At 36.6% G+C, this 22,264-nt stretch overlaps 1 protein-coding gene across 1 annotated transcript in view; it reads left to right on the top strand.

Annotated features, from left to right (window-relative positions):
- The window catches only part of Plxdc2 (plexin domain containing 2), a 389,349-nt gene that overhangs the window by 211,826 nt on the left and 155,259 nt on the right, over positions 1–22,264 (top strand). Inside the window, exon 4 of the mRNA XM_038334190.1 lies at positions 8,273–8,342. Within this exon, the coding sequence (XP_038190118.1) occupies positions 8,273–8,342 (70 nt within the window). The remainder of the gene's footprint in view (positions 1–8,272; positions 8,343–22,264) is intronic.

The raw sequence follows: 22,264 nt of genomic DNA, 5'->3' as shown, positions 1-22,264 counted from the left end.
GTCTTAACATTGCGGCTAAATGTTCATGAAGTCATAAAGCCACTGTGCTGGCTAGTTTTATGTCTATTTGACACAAGTTGGAATACGTGAAAAGAGGGAACTTCAACTTAAAAAAATTTCTCCAGAGGATCTGACTGTATGGAATTTTCTTACTAGTGATTGATGTGGAAAGATCCAGCCCATTGTGAGTAGTGCATCTCTGGGCTGGAGGTCCTAGGTTCTATAAGGAAGCAGGCTGAACAAGCCAATAACACCCCTCCATAGCCTGTGCATCAGCTCCTGCCTCCAGGTTCCTGCACTGTTTGAGTTTCTCTCTTGACTTCCTTTAATGGTAGAATGTAATGTGGAAATATAAGCCAAACACACCCTTTCCTTCTCAACTTGCTCTTGGTGAAGTTATTTCATTGCAGCAACAATCATCCTAACACAGCCACCAAACCAAGATGATGGCATGTCAAATAAAGCCAAATAAACCCTTTCCTCACCAACTTGCTCTTGGTACTGTTGTTTCATTACAGCCTTAGAAACCCTATCTAAGACAGCCACTAACTAGATGGCACGTCACTCCAGGTGTCAACCTTAACAAAATCCTGCTAGAATGTTCAATAACTAGAAAAAAATGATACAAAGTTCGAACATGAAGCTCACTGAATAAAGACTGTAAAAGGCATGCCTTCTGATTCGTCGGGGATCAATGCTACTGTCATCTACCAGGAAAAGCACTTTATGTCCCTTGTTGAATATCAACAAAACTGTTCCCTTGCTAAGTGCATCTTGCCGCGACAGACCACACCAAATCAAATCAATCATGTTTATCCAATGCTTATTAAATTATGTTTACTTACTAGAAAAACATTTACTAAAAATAGGCAACTTTTGCTAGGAACAGCTGAGTAGATAAAACAACGTACTAAATTTGGTTATTATACAAGGTTCACACTTAAGTATTTACCACTCACCTGAAACAGTATGATCAATATTTTATTTGATAACGTGAAATTAAGATAAATTCTCCCATACAAATAATCATATTAATGATATTCCTCCTGCTGACATGTTCAGTAGATTAATGTCTCCCTTAAATAAAAGTTATTTGAATGATTAAAGATAGAATTTGAAAATGTATATATAAAACTTGATGAAAATTCAGTTCATTCTTGAGCATATTCTTTTCAGACACCTTGTTATGGTCTTATGTGATCAGCAATTATTAATACTTTAGTTATTACTAATTTTCCTCCTTTAAGCTACTTTCAGCAGTTTTGTACCCAGTAAATGGAAAATAAAAAGACTCAGGGGACTAGACATGCATAGATTTATCACCAAAAGGAGGAGCTATCCTAAAACAAACAGTAGCTTGTGTTGATGCTGTTTCTGTAAAACATGGTTCTGGGAATGATAAATGGTACCCACAGTGAGATTCCCAACTTACTGTGCTCAAAAGTTAGAAAAGAATGATACAAGGTTTAAAAGGAAAGTTTCACCATAAAAAGGTCATAAAATCTGTGCCTGTGATGTGCCCACACACTAATGCACAGGCTTCTGTCTGCAAGATTTTGCATACACAGCATTGACTACTGAACTTTCTGTCACGATAATACTGAGAAATAGACAAGATAAATGAGGAGGAGAAATGTTTTAGTTATAACTGTTTGTAACTAGTTGTAATGTTACATCACTACAAGAACTACAGCAGATCATAATAAATAGTCTAAAATGTGCAAAAGAATCAAGAAACTATATGTGAAATGTCAGGCGTCAGTCTGGATTCATGGTTCTGAACATGTCTGACTCAACTGCTACCAGGAACTTCAAAAGATGACGTTGGAGAGGTGTTTCATTCACAGAGTTTTGTTACCATCAACCCCATGAAGTGGCTCACAAATATCAGTAACTCCAATTTCCAGCAGATCATATTCCTCTGTCATGGGCAGGCAGTAGCACTCATGTGCATATACCCATTCTGAGACCCACACATGTACATATAACTAAAAATGATAACATTTAAAATAACAGTTTAAAAAGGACACATTGAGAGAGCATGTGTTGAGAAGATGCTTTGTGATTTTAAAAGCCATAATCACAGATCGCTATAGCTGCCTTCAATTCACATCAAATTATCTGGCCTCATAGTTCTACTGGCTCTTCTGGGCATGCTTCCTGATTTGTCTTCTTCCACGAGACCAATGATTCATTTGCTTGTCTAGAACATTCTTCCTGCCCCACCTTTTCACAAAACTAAGACAGTTTCCACATGTAATTGCTTTTCTTATGTTACTTTTATGTTACTTAATTTTTTTAGTTCTGAGTTTTAAAGTTTCTGGTCAATGCTGCAGGTCAAACTGAGGACTATATGCTATATTTTGATATGATTATTTGTGTTTTCCTCAGACTACTAATCCATTAATTGAGCCTTCATATCATATAGTCATTTTCATTAATCACTTTATCCCTTTAACAGTAAATATTTCCTGGGAAAGTATGATGTCTAAGGTAAGATTTACTGTGCCAGTTTCTGTGTGATATATTTTTTTAGTTGTTGTTGCTACGGTTTACAATTTTTAGTGAGGCTCAGGGTTCCCTTAACCTTTGAGATACAGAATAGTTCCTAGACAGTTTGGGGCCACTTTTAATTAATGTCTGTTGCATAGTTAAAGGATGCATAACTAATTAGTGACAGCAGATGCTCTTACAGCTAACAAAAGTGACCTTTCTTCCTACTTTGATCAGCTTAGTTGGTGTCCCCAAGGCTTAGCATTCTCCCAGCTGGAAATCTGCACTGTCACCTATTCTGTATCTCCAGTTTTCATGATCCCTAGTGAGAGTCCTTCTGTTTAACTGCATATGCTGCAGTCTGTGTCCTGTATTCCATGCACGGAGACTCTTGTCAGTTAGAATATATTAACTGTGCAATGCCTGTTACTAAAACTCTTATTTATTTTCTGTGTATGGCTGCTTTGTCAGCATGTATATCTGTGCACCATTTGCATGCTTGTCATGCACCTGGTCCAGAAAATGTTGGAGCCTCTCAGATTAGAGTTACAGGTGCTTATCAGTTGCCGTATGTGTGCTGCAAATCAACCCAAGTCTTCTGGAAGGACAACAAGTGATCTTAACTACTAAGCCATCTCTCACACTCCCAAAACTGGATGTATTTAAAGTGTTTCAGACTGCATTTATTCCCCTTATTACTAACAATTAATACTACTCCCCCTTGGGTCCTGCTGTTTTTGTTTATTTGTTTGTTTTCTCTTATTTTCCCTTATTCTTATTTTCTTTGATTCCACATATGAAGGAAAACATGGTATCTGCCTTTATTAGTCTAGCTTTTTACTTTCATAATGATCTCTAGTTCTACCCATTTTCCTAAAAATAATATGATTGAATTCTTTTAACAGATCAATAACCCTAAGTTGTGTATGGATGCAACATTTTCTTTGTCCATTTATTTACTGACAGCTACCTAGGCTGATTCTGGAATTTGGCTTATCAGAATGATACAGTGATAAACAGAAAAATATGAAGAACTCTGTGATATATTAGATTCCTTTTGGGTGTACACCCAGGAGTTTAGCTAGACCATATATTTCTTTTTCTATCACATCCTCACTAACATTTGGTTTTTTTTATTACTTATGTTTCTCAATGAGAGCCATTTTGACTGGGGTGAAATGGAAAATCAGTGGGTTTTAGTTGCATTTATTTAAAATGTTGCATGTGTTTTATGCATTTATTAACCATATATATTCTTTATATGAAAAGTATCTTTTCAGTTCAGTTTCCCATTTATTAAATGGATTACTTGTTCTTTAGATTTTTAGTGTTTTGAGGTCTTTATACATTCCAGATAGTAAATATCTGAAGGAAGAATCATTGTTGATTTTCTTGTCTACTCTGTAGGCCACCTCTTCTTCACTGTGGTCTTTGGTTTCTTTGCTGTACCGAGAGTTTTAGTATGGTGCAATCCTGTTAGTTGGTTCTTGTTATTAGATTTGGGCCAGTGAAAGTTCTATTCAGAAAGTTATTGCCTTTCTTCAAAGGTTTCTCATGTCTTCCTCTTGCAGTTGCAAAGTTGTTGGTCTCACTTTAAGGTCTTTGTGAAGAGCTTACAGTGCTTCCTGTTTAAACAATCAATTTGGAATACCTGAACTTGAACTCAAATGCCACTTCTTCATACTACTCTGTCTCCACATGGCTCTATTATGTATCCTTCAGTCATGTTCTCCCCATCACTAAGGAGACTGTGAATCTTATTCATTGTCTACCTCTCTGTTTCACACACAGTGATGAATGAAGAATGAAAACGTGAAAAAATAAAACTTCCCCTTATCCTTGACTGACACCTCTCTTGCATGTATCATCTGGGGAAAAATAATAATCTAATTAGTTATGGGTCATTACATTGAATATATAATCATTTGACTCGAAGGCACTTAATAAAATTCTAGAGCTTGTTTATATTGATATTTTATTATAACACACGTTTAGGTGGGAAACTTATGATTTCCCTAATTTTGTCTAGTACTTTGTGTTTACTATTTCAGTATTTGAGATCACTGCCTTTGTAATCAAACCTAGGTTCAAATCCTAGGTTTCTCCTTGAGCCACACTAAACACTCTGACTCTGAGTAGTTTTCACACTCAAGGATTGTAAAATAAGACTATAAAGCCATTCAGTTTGTACACGTAGATATTGAGACAGATGAGTGAGTCATTCTGGGAAGACAAACCTGAGTTAAGAAGCGATGACTGAACTCTGAAGACCCCCCCTTATTGGCCCCTGTTGATTCTTCACTGGTCACCGATAGGAAGGTGTTTCTGACATATGAGTAACTTCCCAGCTCAAGTCATATCTCTTCTTCCTGCCTGAGGCATGGCTCAAGTTGGAGGAGAGTTGAGCAGTTGAGTAACCTGAGTCAATACAGAGAATGAGTAGCTAGCTGGACAAATGCCCCGCTTCCTGCCCTCCCATGATAATCAGTCACCTTCCCCAGTGTTTCAAAGAGCTTCCTGACAGGAACTGTTCAGATAGCCTGAACCTTAGGAATTGGGTTACCTGTTCTTTGTACTTTTGGACTGTGGTAGAATATTCAGTGTGGTACCCATTCATTCTTGTTTTTTTGTCTTTCCGGTGTGTATGTGTATATAGTGTTTGTTACATATAATTGCACATGCACGTGGGCATATGTATATGTATAGGTGTATTCACCTGTGCAGGTGCGTATAAATGCCAGGTGCTAACATCAGTCTGTTTCCCTCGATTGCTTCTCTACTTTATCTTCTGAGACAAGATTTCTCACTGATCCTGGAACTCACTGTTTGGGAGCAGACTGTCTGGCTCATAAGTCTTCCAGAATATTCACTTCCAGCCCCTAGCTCTGGGACTGTGGCCATTATGTCCACCGTGCCCAGACTGCTATGGGATACTCATCATCCAAACTCAGTTCTTAATGCCTTTGCAGCAGGCACTTGGTCCAGTGACACATCACAGGCCTTCTGTCTTATACTATTTTTTCCACAATATTTATGCATATCTTAGCATGTGTCTTCCACGATCAGCCTCCAAAGAAAGATTCTGTCTAGGCTGGGGAAATAGCATAGTGCATGTAGTTCTTGCTGCAGTGGCATGAGAATGTGAATTCAAATCCCCAAGGCCACACGAAGTCACTGTAATCTTCAATCCTATTACAAAATAAAAGTCAGCGTCTGGAGAATTCCTGAAAACTTGTGGGCCATCTAGTCTGTCATGTATGAAACTGAGCAACAAGAGAACAAAGTAGAAAATGAGAACCTTCTGCACACACCTCTCTGACCTTCCTGTGTATTCCAGCCTTCTCACATGGACATGCCCAAGGATCACACATGAGTGCCCCATACTCTGTCACACATACCACATATACATATGGGCACGTATATACACTCTTCTGCACACAAAGTTTTTTTTTTGTTGTTGTTGTTGTTGTTAAGAATTTTCCTCAGTCATTAGATCTTAGTTGAGGAACCAACTTAAATCAGAGCAATACTTGAAAAAGTATAGAAACCATGATTAATGAAGGCTCATGTGTCATGGAGAACAGGTACCAAAATTTAAGAGTATTGGTTTTTAAAAACCAGAAGCTGCAGTCTTTGGCTGACATGTGAAGGACCACAAGATACAGAGTTGTCTGCTAATAGTTCTAGTTATGGCTTAGTCTTAAACATGAGTTTTAGTGTAGTCCTTTTATTTCCAGGGGAAAAAAAACAATGGACTAAAGGATTTGGAAACAAGGCAATAAAGTAATGCTAGACAGTATCTTCAAGGGGTACTGGAGCCAAGAGTCTGTGAAGAAATTTGTGTGTGTGTGTGTGTGTGTGTGTGTGTGTTGTGGGGAGCTATTATCAGTGACTCAAGAGGTATGTATGCATTTAGCAGCCTTTTGGATGGCAGGACCTGCTAAGTGCTATTGTACGGGAAGAGAATGTCATTGTGAGAGATAGATAAATTGGTCATTTTCATGGGAAAGAAGTTCAATCACAGGTGTAATTCTTGTGGGTGATGGACTCTTAGCTTTTATTTCAATGCTTATTTCATTCTCTTTACCTTGTGTGTTCTTTGTGCACTGTAGTCTAACTCAAGACATATTTAAATATCTACAGTATCTGAGAAAACATTTACCATGTGATTCTCATTCATCCTTGGTGAAAACTGAGTTTGTTACTGACAAATATTTAAAACAACATATTAGTGAGAACTTTACAAATAAGCAGAGGAAGAGTTTAGAATGGTAAAATTCTGTCCACAATGGTAATTGCTGTTTTCAAATTATTTTTGACATCTTTCAGACACATCAGTTAATATTGTGGCTTTCATTTTAGTATTATCAGTGACTTCTCATTTCAAGTGGCACAGCACAAACGTTTTTTATTTTACTGTTAGCATAAAATAAATGTGATGAAAAACTTTTTAGGAAGATGTGGGTTTCAAGAAAAAAGAAAGAAAAACTAATTGAAAGTCACTGTAGATTCTGAATGATTAACTCTGTGCCAAATAAGTCATTAGAAATCTCTGAAGGATATGAAAAGGCAATCATTTGCAAAATTGGAGAGAAGTAAATTCCAATAGACATACTCTTCTACATTTTAATTTGTAGATTCTGAGAAATGAATGTCAAAATGGTGGGAATGTTAGAATAAGAGCCCTTACTATAGGAAGTCTGTAATGCTGTTGAGGTTTAACCAGGCTAATTAATTACCTTTGAATACACATATTTACATATATGTATGTGTACATAGGTAGATGATAGATAGATAAAGATATATAGATAGATGGATGGATAGATGATAGATAGATAGATAGATAGATAGATAGATAGATAGATAGATGATAGATAGATAGACAGCAGACAGGTAGAAAGATAAATCTATTATTTTCAGGTCCTAGTCGTTGTTATGTATAGCATGTTCTTATGTCTTGCCTCATAATGCTTTAGGCATGCATACAAAAAGCTATTCATTTGTATTTTACTATTTTTGTGTACATTAGCATTAAACTAAATATACAAAAGCAAATCTTTTATATAATAAGAATTGATACTCTAGGCTCCTTTAGGATGGTAAAAGAACAAGGCTTTTAAATTTTCTAACTACATCTATCCAATTTTTCCTATACCTAATCGAAATAGTTCTCCAGTAGCTACTGGTCAGAATGCAGCTATGTGCTTTTAAAACGGACACAATATGCTATGTCTGGATAGTTTACTACAATAAACAAACATGAGGATGTCTTCAGGTCTGCATCCTCAGATTCATGACATCATCTTCCATCAATCATTTTTTATTATAGGATATATAGAAAAACAAAATGCAAAGCTAAAATAGTGCGAAAAGCACTATCTTTGGTTTTTATTCTACTGTTTTTTAATCAACTGGTAAAATGTCAAACTACCCCAGATAACTTACTCATCAAATGGCAGAGAGATCCTTAAAAATAATGAAGCAACGGGGTAAGGGCGGACAGAATATAGCATGACTTGGAATTTAAATTTCCAGTTAATCTTTGTAAAAACAGAAAGATGTCAATAGGCCACAAAAATCTAACTCTATTTTTTTCAGATGCTTAATTGCAAAAAAAATTTTCTTTATTACCATCTAACACTTCATTTTTAAGGTCAACTACAGTACCAACTGAGTAAAGGAGAAACATCATTTAGCTTTAATGGAAATGCTCTCTATTTTACATTTACCATTCTGCACAGTATTGATTTATTTCTTTTTGTGATGTTGTTCCTTGCAGAGAGTGAATCTGTCCTTCGATTTTCCATTTTATGGTCATTTTCTACGTGAAATCACTGTGGCTACTGGGGGTAAGTTTTTTTCAATGCATTTACCTAAAATCACACCTACAGTTTTTATTTTTCAAATATCTCATCTTACAAGATAGATGAAATTTATTAAGAAAATGATTGTCTTATGACAAAAATACATGAGATGAAATAAACTTAATAAAGAGTTGAGCTATTGGGAAAAGTTTTCAGCAGAAATAATAAAGTATAATTATAATTTTCAGGTTAGAATCACCTCTGGACTTTTCTCTGTGTTAATTCACCTCTTGGTAATATAGCAAGACTACATATTTTTGATATGGAAAAAATAGAATAGAGGTAGCATAAAAAGGTCTGAAATAGAGTTGTTGGCAACTCTTAAATTTTCTTTTACTCTATTTAGTTACTATGCATGGGTATACACAATACAACAACCTGTACTTTCCCTTGGATTATTTTATCTTGTCAATTAATGTCATCTGTATTAACAGAAAAGCTTGAGAATCTTAAACACTGACATCCAGTTTGACTTTTCAAAGTACTGCTTTCCTTTATAAAAGCAAATTCTACTGTTTGAGACTAGTACTTTCTGAGGAAGAAATGAGCCACATTTCACTGTATGTCCCAAAGGCTAGAAATGTGTTCACCGTGATGTGCTGCTGAAAGAGTCCATACCTGAGACCACCTCTGTAAGCCACAGATGGTGGAGAAAGGGTGGAGAATGAATAAAAACAAAGAAAAAAACCAATAGAACTGTAAAGATAAACACAAGTGAAATGTCACCTATAGACAGCATTGGTATGATGAAATTATTTAAGATATTTCTTGGAGAGTGTCAAAATCCTTGTGGTTTTAAAGAAAGAATATCTCCTGGAGGGTCACAGTAATCAAACGTAAATCAGAGGTCTCACCAAGATAATTCAGATGTTGATTCATAGCTTCACAATGAAAACAGATTCTCATTAAAAGGTTTCAAATAAAGATATAGAGGCATTTCAATTGTATTCTAATAAATAACACCTGCCTGAAGATCTTAGAGTAAACAGTCCCACTGGTCAGCCTCTCAGACCAGGTAATAGTAACACACACGTTTAATCCCCGTTGCCACACTAGTTTGCCAGAGAAACGGGGCGGTGCATGCCTTTAATCCCAACCCTAGAGGTGGTGGTAAAATATGAGGAAACAGCTCTCAAAAACAGTCGCATTCTGAGATTTCTGAAGGCAGGATTGTTGTTTTGAACTGAGGTTGAAATAAGAGCCAGTTGCTGGCTGTTTACTTTTCTGACCTTCAGGTTGAACCCCAGTTTCTCTATCTGAGCTTTCATTAGTGATGCTTCATAAACACCTGACTTGAAGGCTCTTCCATTGCTTGTTTACCCAAGCAGCTCTGAACCAAACCCCATAATAGGCTCTGGAGAAGAAACTCCAAGCTGTACCAGGAAGGATCGACTATGGTTCTTGGATGAGGTTATCATCTCATATAAGGCAAAGAAGGGGAAATGATATGGATAAACAATAAGAGGATAATCAGAAATGTGAAAGAAGAGGGAAGTTACTCAAAAAGGAATGATTTCTGTGGAGCAATGCAAGGCATGTTATGAAAGAACCGACCTTTGGAGCCAGCCTCTAAGAGGGTTGGATTTTATAAAGCGAAGAAGCAATGGGTAAAATAGTGAAGAGAGAAAAGATAGTCCAGAAAATGGAGTGCTGAGTGAAGTCAGTCTGAGGCCTATGTTGGGTGTGTTTAAAAAAGTGATGTGGGTACTTCAAATGCTAGGAGTAGGAGCCTGAATGAGATCTTGCCAGCCTAAGGTTGTTCAGGGTAGATCTAGTCTGACTTGAGAGTGGGGGAAAGGGGAGGATGAGTGATGGTAGAGAAACTAGAGAGGATAGCTTTATATCTTTAAAATTTTATTTTATTTTATTACATATTATAAAACCATATAATATAATATGTATAATATGTATAATATATATAGTATAATAGAGTATTATATAATAGACGGTATAACAGCACAATGTTATATAACATATATATATGTTGTATAACGTGATTTATAAATAATAATATAATTGTAATAATTATATTATTAGGCCGGGCGGTGGTGGCGCACGCCTTTAATCCCAGCACTCGGGACGCAGAGGCAGGTGGATCTCTGTGAGTTCGAGGCCAGCCTGGTCTACAAGAGCTAGTTCCAGGCCAGGCTCTAAAAAAGCTGCAGAGAAACCCTGTCTCGAAAAAACCAAAAAAAAAAAATAATTATATTATTATTATATTATAATATAATAATTGTAATAGTCTTGGTATTAGTCTTAAATTAAATATGTGGGAGTGTATATATGTACACATGCGTGTATGGATTTATATGTACCTCAGAGTGTGTAGGGGTCTCCAAGAAAATCTGAAGGGGTAGATTGTCCTTCTGCTCTGTGAGGCTCCAGGACAAAGCTCTGGCATCAAGCACAGCACCAAGCACATTTACTCCCTGAGCCATCTGGTTAGCCCAGGATGGCAGTTTCAATTCTTTTTGAAGGTATAATTCCTGAGCTAGGTGAAGTGGAAAGCAGAAGAGGCAAATGCAACATTTATCATTTAAATTGTTTAATGATTATAGTTCAAAAAGCTTCCAGTCAAAAGACTCCATGAAAACGCATTTTAGAAAAAAAAGGTAAGAGTTTTGAGATTTGAACTCTTGTAGACCTTTGTCGATGACGAGGTATTACAAACTACAAGGCAATTTGACAAACATCCTGTGTCATCGCACATCTTAAGCAGGCTATACACCGTAGAGAGCTCAAAAGAGAATAAAAACTGCAAGTCAGACTTAAAATGTTGATTTCAGGACGTTACTTAGGTGAGGGCCAGTGATTTTGAGGTAGGGACATCAGCTTCTATTCTATTGACTGTCAATTATCCTTGATTGTGTCTCTGAGTTCTGCTGGATCCCGTTTCTATAACAATATAGGAAAAAACAACGTAGAATGTTTTCATGGTAAATACAAGCTGTGTAAACAAACAAAGCAAATGCTATGAACATACTTCCTATCTCATTACCTCAGTATTTGTTTTTCCCTTGCTTTCTTAACCACCTTCTACACACACACACACACACACACACACACAGACACACACGCACAAAATTTAAGATTGAGAGCTAAAATTAATTCCATGATAATACCCCATATCGCTGTTAAGATCAATGCAATTTCAACTCAGAAATTAATTTAAACACAGACAAATACATCATTTACTGTGGCAAATCTTTGTTATGTATTTGTATATATTTATGTGTCACGAATAAACTTCATTTCTACTTTAAATTTTAAAATTAAACTAAATACCTGGCTTTCATTTATAACTATAAAATAGTCTTTAGCTATTGAACACTTTAATATTCAAAAGCTCAATCATTCATACAAATAATGCAGAAAATGAATTTAAAATACCATCTTATTTTCTGGTTCACTGACAGCACAAGCCAAAAGCATTTATTTATCTTTCTATTTATACCATACTTTAGTATGCAAATATCTCACATATCTCAAAGTTAGTCCTTTGTGCAGTTCAGCATCAAACATGTCCGTTAATAGTTCTAGTTAGTCCTGTTGCTTGCATCTCATCACTTACTTTATTTCATACAAATACCTACACTTCCTACAGGGACGCTAATCTGATATTTTACATGCTTCAAAGTACAGTGCTGTCTGAAGCTTTCATAGTTACTTTTTGCAGTAATCAATAGCAAGGACATTTTAACCAGAATGTCACATGGGTACATGTAACTATGAAAAGTTGAGGATGGCAACGTGAGTGAGGGAGTAAAGAAGAGACTGGCATGATTCAGAAACAAAATTTAACTATGTGGGCAGGTGACAATGTGCATGTATCTGTGAGCATTTACATATGCAATTAGTGATCAAAAATGAAGTCAAGAAACTAAACTGCTTTGAATGCATGAAGTATTTGCCCTGTTCTGTTTCTATATCAATTTCTGATTGCCATTGCATTTTGAAAGCGACTTAAAAATTTTGCTTATCTTTTCTTCAGTTGCCATATGATAACTATTAAATATAAAATTACAGTTATATAATGGATTTTTATATATGAAAAGCGTATATGTGAATGTTAACCAGGCAAAAAAATGTGAAATTCAAATCTCCCTTCTACCCTTACTTCATAGACTATGTATGCCCCTGTCAATCAAGCTACAACTCTTAGTCTTTAAGTTACAGAGTATTAAATTCAGATTAGTTTTCTTCTATGTCAGGCCAATAATCATTTTTGCATATTTGAGGGCCTCCATAAGAAATATTTTAGACTTATGTAATATCCATTTTTCTCATTGGATTTTCATGAGTATATTACTAACTTTTCCATAGTTTTCCTTTCTGGCTTTCAAATGGTAGTATTTTAAATTTAGTTCCAAATAATATTTCATGGTTTTTCAATACACTAGGTTAGTAACAGGCATAAAAAAGACTTTTAGGGAAGATAGAGGATTATTTTTGACTCCAGATGACTTATAAACACTACGCCTTCTTGTTTCGAAGGTAAAGCCTCAAAAACCAGAATGTGATGCATCCATAAACCACCCCAAACTAGTGAAGTAGAACAGAGTTATTATGTAATTATTAACAGAATAATTATTAACAAAGAGAAAAGGTCACAGGCACCCAGTCATCTGTGCATTGGTGGAAGACTGTCCATCACAGAATTTTAGCAGAAACAAATCCTTCCTTTCTGGATTGACAATTTAAAGTAAGAAGCTTAAGTCTCATGGTTGTTCAGACAGACAGACAGATAAGACCAGGCCAAAGAGTTGAATCTGAGTGATTCTTCAAGATATACCCACAAACATCCAGCAACTCATTTTATCAGCCCTCTTGGGTAATTTACTCTTCCGCTAAACCATCTAGTGTCAGCAGCAGTATCTGCAGCAGCAGATTCAGCAACGTTACCACACTTCTTTTCCCTGTGGCGGTTTGGATCACATATTCTCAAGCACCTTTGTTTCTGCTCTGAACACATGTGTTTCATTAGCTCTGGATTCTTGAGGTAGGGAAAGTAAGGTATTTAGAGCAGTGAAAGGTCTAGGAAGTTGATTCCCGCAGGAGCTCGAGCTAAATCAGTAGGACAGTAAGCAAGAAAACAAAATAAAGACAGAGATATGGGTGGAATGAAAATTAGTAATAACAACCACCACAGAGAGGAATTATGAGCATCTGGTGGACAAGTCATGAATGGAAGGCAGGCAGGGGTGGGGGTGATCCCCTAAGATAAAAAACAGGATACACATTGTCAACCATTACCCCAACAACCTCTGCCTGTCTTCAGAGTTTAAGTGCATTTGGGTACTTTCATCTCTGGAAAGTATCTCTATGTCCTGTGATCTGGGATTTATGAGAAATACTGGCAGCAATATTCTCATGCATTCCTTCTTTGCCAAGGCAGCCACAAGCCAGTTAAATAATGCTATCACACAAATTCATACATGCTTCACCCAGTTGCAAAGGGAGTCAAATAACTGCATTTAATCAGTAAAGTGACAAGGTGCTAGGCATAAGTAACCCTGTCTAATGCTAGAAAATAAAGGATTTTTTAATAGAATAAGGCTGACCGATCCTGCCCACGTCCAGTGAATAAGAAAGAATTCATTCACTCCCTATCCAAGCCAGAAAATGAACTCCTTTTCTTGAAGAAGCCAGTCTGGCATCTTGGCTAAGATAGTCCTTTGCTCCAGGGTGGTTAGGGTCATAGGCAAAGCAGCTGTGTCTGTATGGTTCTCAGTCAATTCCCTGCTCTCTTAGTTTAGTCTCCTTGTATGTAAAAGAACACAATGGAGCCATCTGCTAGTAACTATTTTTGTAAAAACTTAATGTTTCATAGAAAACACAAAGCAAATAGTACAATTAATACATTTTACTTGCAAATTTTCCTTTTTTATATTTTTTCTGCAAGGTTTACTACTGTTTTCTACAGTACCATTGTTTATTGGCTTTCCCTCCACAGTGCACACAAGGGAACTCAAGAAGTCAGGAATTTAACTTATGGAAATGTTGAACTTTTTAAAAGGCTGATTTATAAGGGCTTTCGTGACAGAAAAGCATATGGTTATGTGGCTAAATTAGGATATCCATTATCACAATTATTTGTGCTATTTTTGTGTGCAGATCAAAAATTACTTCTAACAACTACCTGTGAAGACATTCTGCAACACTAGGATTATGTCTAGAAAACACAAAATTGTAGCAGTGTTGTAGTAGTCCCTGCAGTAAAATCTTGACATTTTTAACTCTTGTGTCCTAGGTCACCAGTGTGTGATAGGAATTAGTATAGCAGGTAGTCACACACATCATTCTACTTCTTATGCTATTCTTTGTTCTGTGACCCACATTTCCCAGGGGAGAAAAAGAATACTGGTGTTAAAGATTCTATGGGGTTAATTGACAATGTTGGGTATTCAATTTATCTGAGGCCAACTTTGGCTCTAAATAGCCATCAATTTTCCACCCTTGTGTGTGACCTAAAATCTTGTAGTAATTAGGCAAATCATTTTAAAGTATATGAGCAAACCTTAGATCCCAAAGGTGAGGATACTATCACATACCAACTCATGCCTATAGCAGAGGTTTCTCAGATTTGCTATAATCACTTACTTGACATTTCTATCAATACATTTGAAAATTCTCTTGATTTATAACTTCATTTGTTTTGTACCTGTCAATTTTATGAACTTGATACCATACCGAAACATGGTATTTGGGATACAACAATTTTTATTTTTGAGGTAAATATTATGCATTTGCTCTAAATTTTCTATTTGACTACAAATCCTTGCTTTCTATGGAAATTGATAATAAACAAATTATAAAGTATTTCCTTCCGTTTTCTTTCATCAGAAACATTTTGCTTCTGTAATAATCCAAGTTTAACCAAACTTTTTTTTGTTTATGTGATCTTTTATTTTTTATTTTTTTTATTTAAAAATTTCCATCTCCTTCCCTCCTCCTACCCCTCCAAACTTTTTTAATAAGAGAACGTAGACTTTACAGACAAGTCGCCAGTCACAGCAAGCATTTGTAAAGACATGGGATTGGTTCTACCTTGGTCACATGTGAAATACCTTTATTATACTTGAGATTCATTTTCTTCTTCACAATATGACTCAAAGATGTATGGAAGACTGAACCCTCAGTACAAAACTTTGAAATACTTTGCATGTGAGGCTTTGGCTTTGGGCTAGGAGTTAGATTTCTGTATATATCCATTATTCCAATGCTATCTTTACTTTTAATACCTTTTCTGACTAGTAGATACAACTTAGATGGTATTTAAAATTCAGCTCTTATATCAACTTCTATAGTCCAAGAACTCAGACATCTAAAAATAATAGGTCTAATAACTGTGTTTTCTACACTAGTAGAATCATTGTGGTAGCCTCTCATTACATTGCTGCTGTGCCTTGCCTGAGGGCTACAGAGAAACTTTCAGTTAAACTAGAGGAAGTGTTGAAGTGTAAGCTTCTACTGAAGGCAAAAAATAATGGAAGAAATGTCTTATAATTGGTGTCCTGGGAGCACCATGTCAGAAACCTAAACAAACACATTTGTGTCTTTCCACAGTGTCAGAATTTATTGAATAACGATAAATTTACCCGGTGTGCTGGTTTCACTGGCAGAATTTGTTAGGTTTCACTTTACTTATTAGCCCTGGCTGAGGCAAACATGGGTTATTTTAATTATAAACATAAACCTTAATTATTGACACTAACTCTTTAAGATCATACACTACATGTTTATAATAAATACATATCCTACCTTTCCCTGCATCTCTCTGTGTATATGATTTTGTGTGTGAGAGACAGTATATATATATATATATATATATATATATATATATATATATATATGTATGTATGATTGTATGTATGTAACTGTTTATGTACAGCATGTGTAAGATTGTGCATGTGTGATTGTGTATGGCTGTTTTTGATTATATATACATACATAATGTATATATATATACATACATGACTGTGTGGGAGTCCCCTCTTTGTAGAAACTGCTTTGGACCTATGGCAAGGGCAGAACAGAACTAGGCAGGAAAAACTAAGCTGAATGCTGGGAGGAAGAAGGGTGGAGTCAGAGAAAAGCCATGGATCTGCCGTCTGAAACAGACACTGGGTATTTTAGCTGGTAAGCCACAGCCACATAGCGATATACAGAATAATAGAGATGGGTTAGTTTAGGATATGAGTTTAGCCAGAAACTTAAACTATTAAACGCTTAAGCTATTGGCCAAACAGTACTGCAAATAATATAGTTTTCCGAGCGGTTATTTCATGGATGGGCAGCCGGGACAAACAAGCGACCCTTCCCCTAACATTACTGACTGTTCATGTGAGTGTGAGAATGTGTGGTGTTTGTGTGTGTGTGTGTGTGTGTGTGTGTGTAACAGTAGGTTACAGAATAAGGCCTGACCTTCAGAGAAGCTCACAGAAATGCAGATAAAATCTATAGGAGGGAGATAACAGACCGAAGGAAGCCAGGGAAGCTGCTGTAGCTGTTAGACTTAGATGACTATAGAGCCGGGATCAAGCCAGCTCCAGAAGTTAAAGGGCAGGACCAGATCCAGACAAATAATGGGCAAAGTAATGTTTGGCCAATTCCACTGGGTACTCAGTAGGATGAGACTAAAGCCTGAGTGAGTGAGCATTATCTCTGCCCTCCAGTCTCTTTATGCGCATGCCAGACAATCAAATGACAAACTTGAGCCATTAGTACTGCAGTACTAGCACACAAGCTTATATGGTAGAGGTGAGAATGTTACAACCGCATATTTGCTTGCTATGTCCAAACAAATATTTGTTTTCTTCTTCTGCCCTCTTTTGCTGACATGATTTTAATATCACCATTTCCTCACACTGAAAATTTATGGGGTCACATTCCTTCTATTAAAAGGAATAAGTTATTTATTAGCATGCTTGGGGAGGGTGCCAAAGAGATAACACTATTTATATGTCCGCTCAACACACAGTCACCCTCCAGCATCAAACTGGCATTGCGTTTCCTTGTGAAATCAAGTGTGTCTGGACACAGCACAGCATAAAGAACCACAGTTTCACATATGGAGTAACTTAGGGGAGGGAACAGCCCAGCTCCAATAGCTGTTTTATTATCAGTGTCCATAGCTACTTACAAGAATAAGCATTTTCCTTCCTCCAACCAACATAAAATGCTAGTTAAATTTTAACATCTTCTAATTTCCTAATAGATTTTAAAGATATTATTTAAATTAACAGTTTTTTTAGAAACACAGATTTAAAATTATTTAATCAGAACATTATCAAAGAAATGTTTCATAATTATGAACCAGGGAAGATTTTTCTGAGTGACTTAAGGATCAAAAATTATTTGAAAAATGAAAATTACATTTAAAAATATCTTCTTTTCTTACATATTTTTGTTGCTACTAAGTAGCTTTAATATTTATTTGGAAAATTTTACATGAGTACTGTATGTATGTCAGTAATCACCTTTTTGTCCTCGTTCTAACCTCAATATGTCTTTCCCACTCTTTGTCAATTCTTGGCCTCTTATTGTTTATTATTCTTACATATATATGCATTTATATGTGTGTACATATGCATATAAATACATAAATACAGACTCATGAGCACCTTCAGTCTTGCTCCTATGTTTATGTATTAGGGTTGCTCGTTTGGGATTGATAGCCTATTAAGGGGATGGAGGGCTCTCATCCCTGGAGAAAAATATTCTATCTCTTAACAGCTATTACTCCCTCTAGCTCTTCATCAAGTGGAGACTGTAAAATTTCCCTACCCAAGCTGATGTAGACATGTCTTCTTAAAACATTGGACTTAATGTCCACATACTTTTTGAAACTTACAGGTTTTACAGACAAAAGTTTTATTTATAGCCTAGCCCTAATCAAATCCATTTGGGCCATTTTTCTAACAGCCTGGGTGACCATTACAGACTTTTATCAACAAAGTAGTTTCTAGATAAATGTGGCAGCTAAACAATGGGTAGATGACAAAGATGATTTATTATAAATAACTAGAAGAGTGTCTGATTTGAGGTCTTCATTAGAAAGAGTATGGAAGCTTCCATTTCTCTTCCATAAACAGGACATAGCTCTCCAAACTAAAACTCATTTTAAAAAAAAAATCCAACCTAAAAGCTAGATTTTTAGAGAAAAACACCTTCAATAAATTTCAGGTAACATATGTATCAAAGGGATTTGGGAGATCTGTTTACCTGGAACAGAAGCCATTGGAACCCACAATTTTAAGGACTCTTAAAGGATTACTTCAATGAAGGGAGAGTTTGATTGTGCTTGAGGCAAAGAGTGGTACATTCTTGAGGCTTAGAGGGGAAGTTTAGTCCTGGGGACATGACATCCTGGAACCCACCAGATTCTCCCACTTTTGGTCTCAGGAAGTACTCCTCTGTGCTGTTCAAGAGTAGGGGATTATACTCAATGTGAAGTATAGCCACAGCCTTCTCTAAAGTAAAGGATGACTGCCAGATTAAAGACATTTGCTACATCCTCCATCTATCAGAGATGTTTATGCTGTGAAAATACCACCTTGTAATTTTTTGCTCACATTTGCTAAGAATAATAATACAACAGGAGTCGAGACTTTAGGAAAGAACTTAAGAATGTTATATCCAGGGAACTGGGGAGACGCTGTCCAGCTTGGGGATGTATTTCAGTGAAGAACATCCAAGTGGGTCACAATATCAAGACACAGGTCCACTAAAGACATGGGTCCACTACAGATTCAGACGCATTAAAATAGGAAGATCCGTGAAACAACAATGAAACAAGAGGGCGGGGCCATTGGAGCATTTGGAAGGAGGAGTGGACATGGGGAAATAATTTCTTTATCTTATAATCTCAAAATAAAAGAAATATTAAAAATATAAAGGAGAAAAATAATGAACCAAATGAGGCAAGACACACATAATATCTAAGAACTGTAAGAATACAATAATAAAAAATATACTCATAAATAGAGTAACTAAAGTGAAGAAAAAAAGAACCAAACATGAAAATAGTGAGAAATAGAATAATAAAGAACTTCCAACATTATAGACACCAAACTAAAACCTTAGTGAACTCTGTCAAGAAATGAATACCAGCTCCCAGGCTTTGGTACATTAACTTATAAGTGAGGCAAGGAGAGAGGCCATAAAATAAACCAGAGGAAGACCTAATGCTCCAGCAATAAATAAATAAATAAATAAATAAGTAAATAAAATGTACAATAAGGATTCCTGAAAACTGTCAAGTCCCTCAAGTAAGAAGTGGAGTTAAAAAGAAAAAAACACACTCCATCCAAGAGCACAAAACACACCAGAGATGCAAGAGAATAAAGAGCAGGGTAATAGGCCACATGAGGCCCTAGAAAAGAAAAATAAATTACATAATAAACAGGGAAATGTGCACAAATTATAAACACATATAGAAAATGTAATTTCTGCTTATAAAATATATCCAGTGGCTGTTTTACACAGCATATGTTAGAATGATACAAATAAGGATGAACAGTGCAAAATTCTGAAAAGTGCCAGCATGCCTGTCAGTAAGGCTATTTAGGTTAAATGCATTATAGTACAGCCCTAGAATGGAATACCATGTAGTTATTAAATGAAATGAAAGCACTTTGTCTGTATTTAGGATAATGCAGACAATGTTACTTAGATATCCATATATGTGAGAGATTTATGAAGCTATTCTGTTAATTTGTTTTCTTGTTTTCTGTGACCAAATATTTGGCTGAGTTTAAGAGAAGAAATCCCTATTTTGGACCATGTTTTAAGAAGGTCCAGTTAGTGCTTGCTGAGCCCCATGAATTTGAGCCACATATCTGAGCAGGAGTCTGTGGTAGAGGAGATTGCTCCTCCCACAGCCGTCACGAAGCAGAGAGCAAGAATGTTATTGTAGATCATTTCTTAACTCCCAAGTCATATCCCAGTGACATACTTCCTGCAGCAGTGATCCCATCTATATATACCTTCTCCACAATCCACTAAAACAGTGCCACAGGAGATCAGCAATACAGTAAGAAAGCATGGAATCGCAATGCCATGTTACAGCATAGAACTTACAACTGTATTTAATGAATGTAAGTAATCTGATGCTAAGTGGAATCTTATCAAATTGCTAAAAGTGTTAATAAAAAGTAGAAAAATTATGCTTTCAATTCATGCTTTACACATCAGTCCTATCACCAGTAGATGATAATTAATTAATGCACAATCTGATGCTATCAGTCACTATGCAGTTATAAAGATAACCATTATAAACTTAATCTGTATTTCTGAGAATTATCCTAAGAGACATGGGAACATGTCTGTGCTTGAACATGTCTGAACAGGTTTGTATGTGTAGCCACACATTTTCCAGAACAAGCACCAAATTTTGGGAGCTTCACAAATGGACTTCAGAGGGGAATTAAGTGAATCATAAATGATGAGTACAAACTCGAGGAGCTTCTTTCCCTGTGATTTGGAGAGGCTCCAGTTAGGATGTACAAGAAGCTTAGGACAAGGATTAAACTCTAGACAGAAAGATGTCCTGGATCAAAGTGATCCTTCATCTATGGCAGTGCCTTGGTCCTGAGTATTTGATCTTCGGCATGGGCTTTTGTCAAGCAGGAATCAAACTCTAAGAAGCAGAAGTATGGCACCAATCCAGAGTTAGCCTGGTCCCAAGGCTGTGACAGAAAAATATCACCCACCTTGCAGAGGTATTTTGAGTAACCGAGGCTTCCTACAGAAGGTGGATAGGCCACTTCCCAATAAAGGCACAGAGCCAGGTGATAATGCAGCAAAGGAAGAATAAAATTCAGAACAACAGATTCTTCAGATGGGACAGCTATAGGTACCTTTTAACTGTCCTCAGTAAATAACTATTGTACAGCGGGAAAGCTGGCTTGACAAGCTGGCCACAACTACCTCTGCTTTCCATATTCTCAAGGATGCATAGGATGAGGTATTGCAGGACCATCTACTCAAGGTCAAGTTCACAGCAAGCATTTCTGACTCTGCAGAGATCATGGGTTGTTTGTGCAGAGGTGGACTCTGCCGTGTTACTCCCAGACTCTCTTCTGTTGCTCTAAAGGGAGCAGCTACTATTCAGTTCAGACTCATTTCTTTCCATCTTATTTTTGTAGACTAAACAGCAAGCCTGCTTTTCAGCATTTCCAGCTAAGGAAGTGGCTGGCACAGAATAGATGAGATGTTTGCGTGAAGAACAGACCTGCCTGAATTTTGCTAGGGCTGCAATTTTAAGATGTGCCTGTCTGGGCCCTGCTACTAGCAGCTGCTGGCAAGTTTCCATGGAGGAGGGCCAAGGGGTCAGTCATCCGGTTAGAAGGTTGGGGTACAGAGGGATGAACCCAGAAAATATTTGTGCAGACAAGTGTTTCTCTAGCATGTCCACCGTGGCTGTGGAGACACTGCTTTGTTTCAACAAAAGAGCCATGTTTCTGCTGTTTCCCGTCACAAAATGTGTAAGATTTACAATTTTAATTAATGTTTGGAACTTTATTTGAAAAGAAAGCTGCTGTGAAGAACGGGGAAGGGTTAAATGTCCCCTCTGAGCTACCTCCCGATTCTGTCACTCCTCCTCAATTAGATTCTGGCAGAAGGACCCCATAATGTAGTTGCAACACCCCCTGCAAGAGGCTCTTCTTTACTGTGCATGCCTTGGGGGACAAAACACACTCTCAGAAGCAGAGAGCTTTTATGTGGCATCTGGTCAGTGAGGACTGTGTTGTGAAAGAACACTTAGAATAATATTCTCGCTAACACCTTACAGAAAGCAATTAGTTTTCTACATCAATTCAGCCAAGCTGTTTATAAATTAGCAATGGAAACAGTTGCTACCCATCCTCCATGGAGAACCAGATGACTCTTCTTACTGTTTTCTG

The sequence above is a fragment of the Arvicola amphibius genome, chromosome 6 (genome assembly GCF_903992535.2).
Source record: "Arvicola amphibius chromosome 6, mArvAmp1.2, whole genome shotgun sequence".
Lineage (NCBI taxonomy): Eukaryota > Metazoa > Chordata > Mammalia > Rodentia > Cricetidae > Arvicola > Arvicola amphibius.
This window is presented reverse-complemented; position numbering and strand designations above follow the sequence as displayed.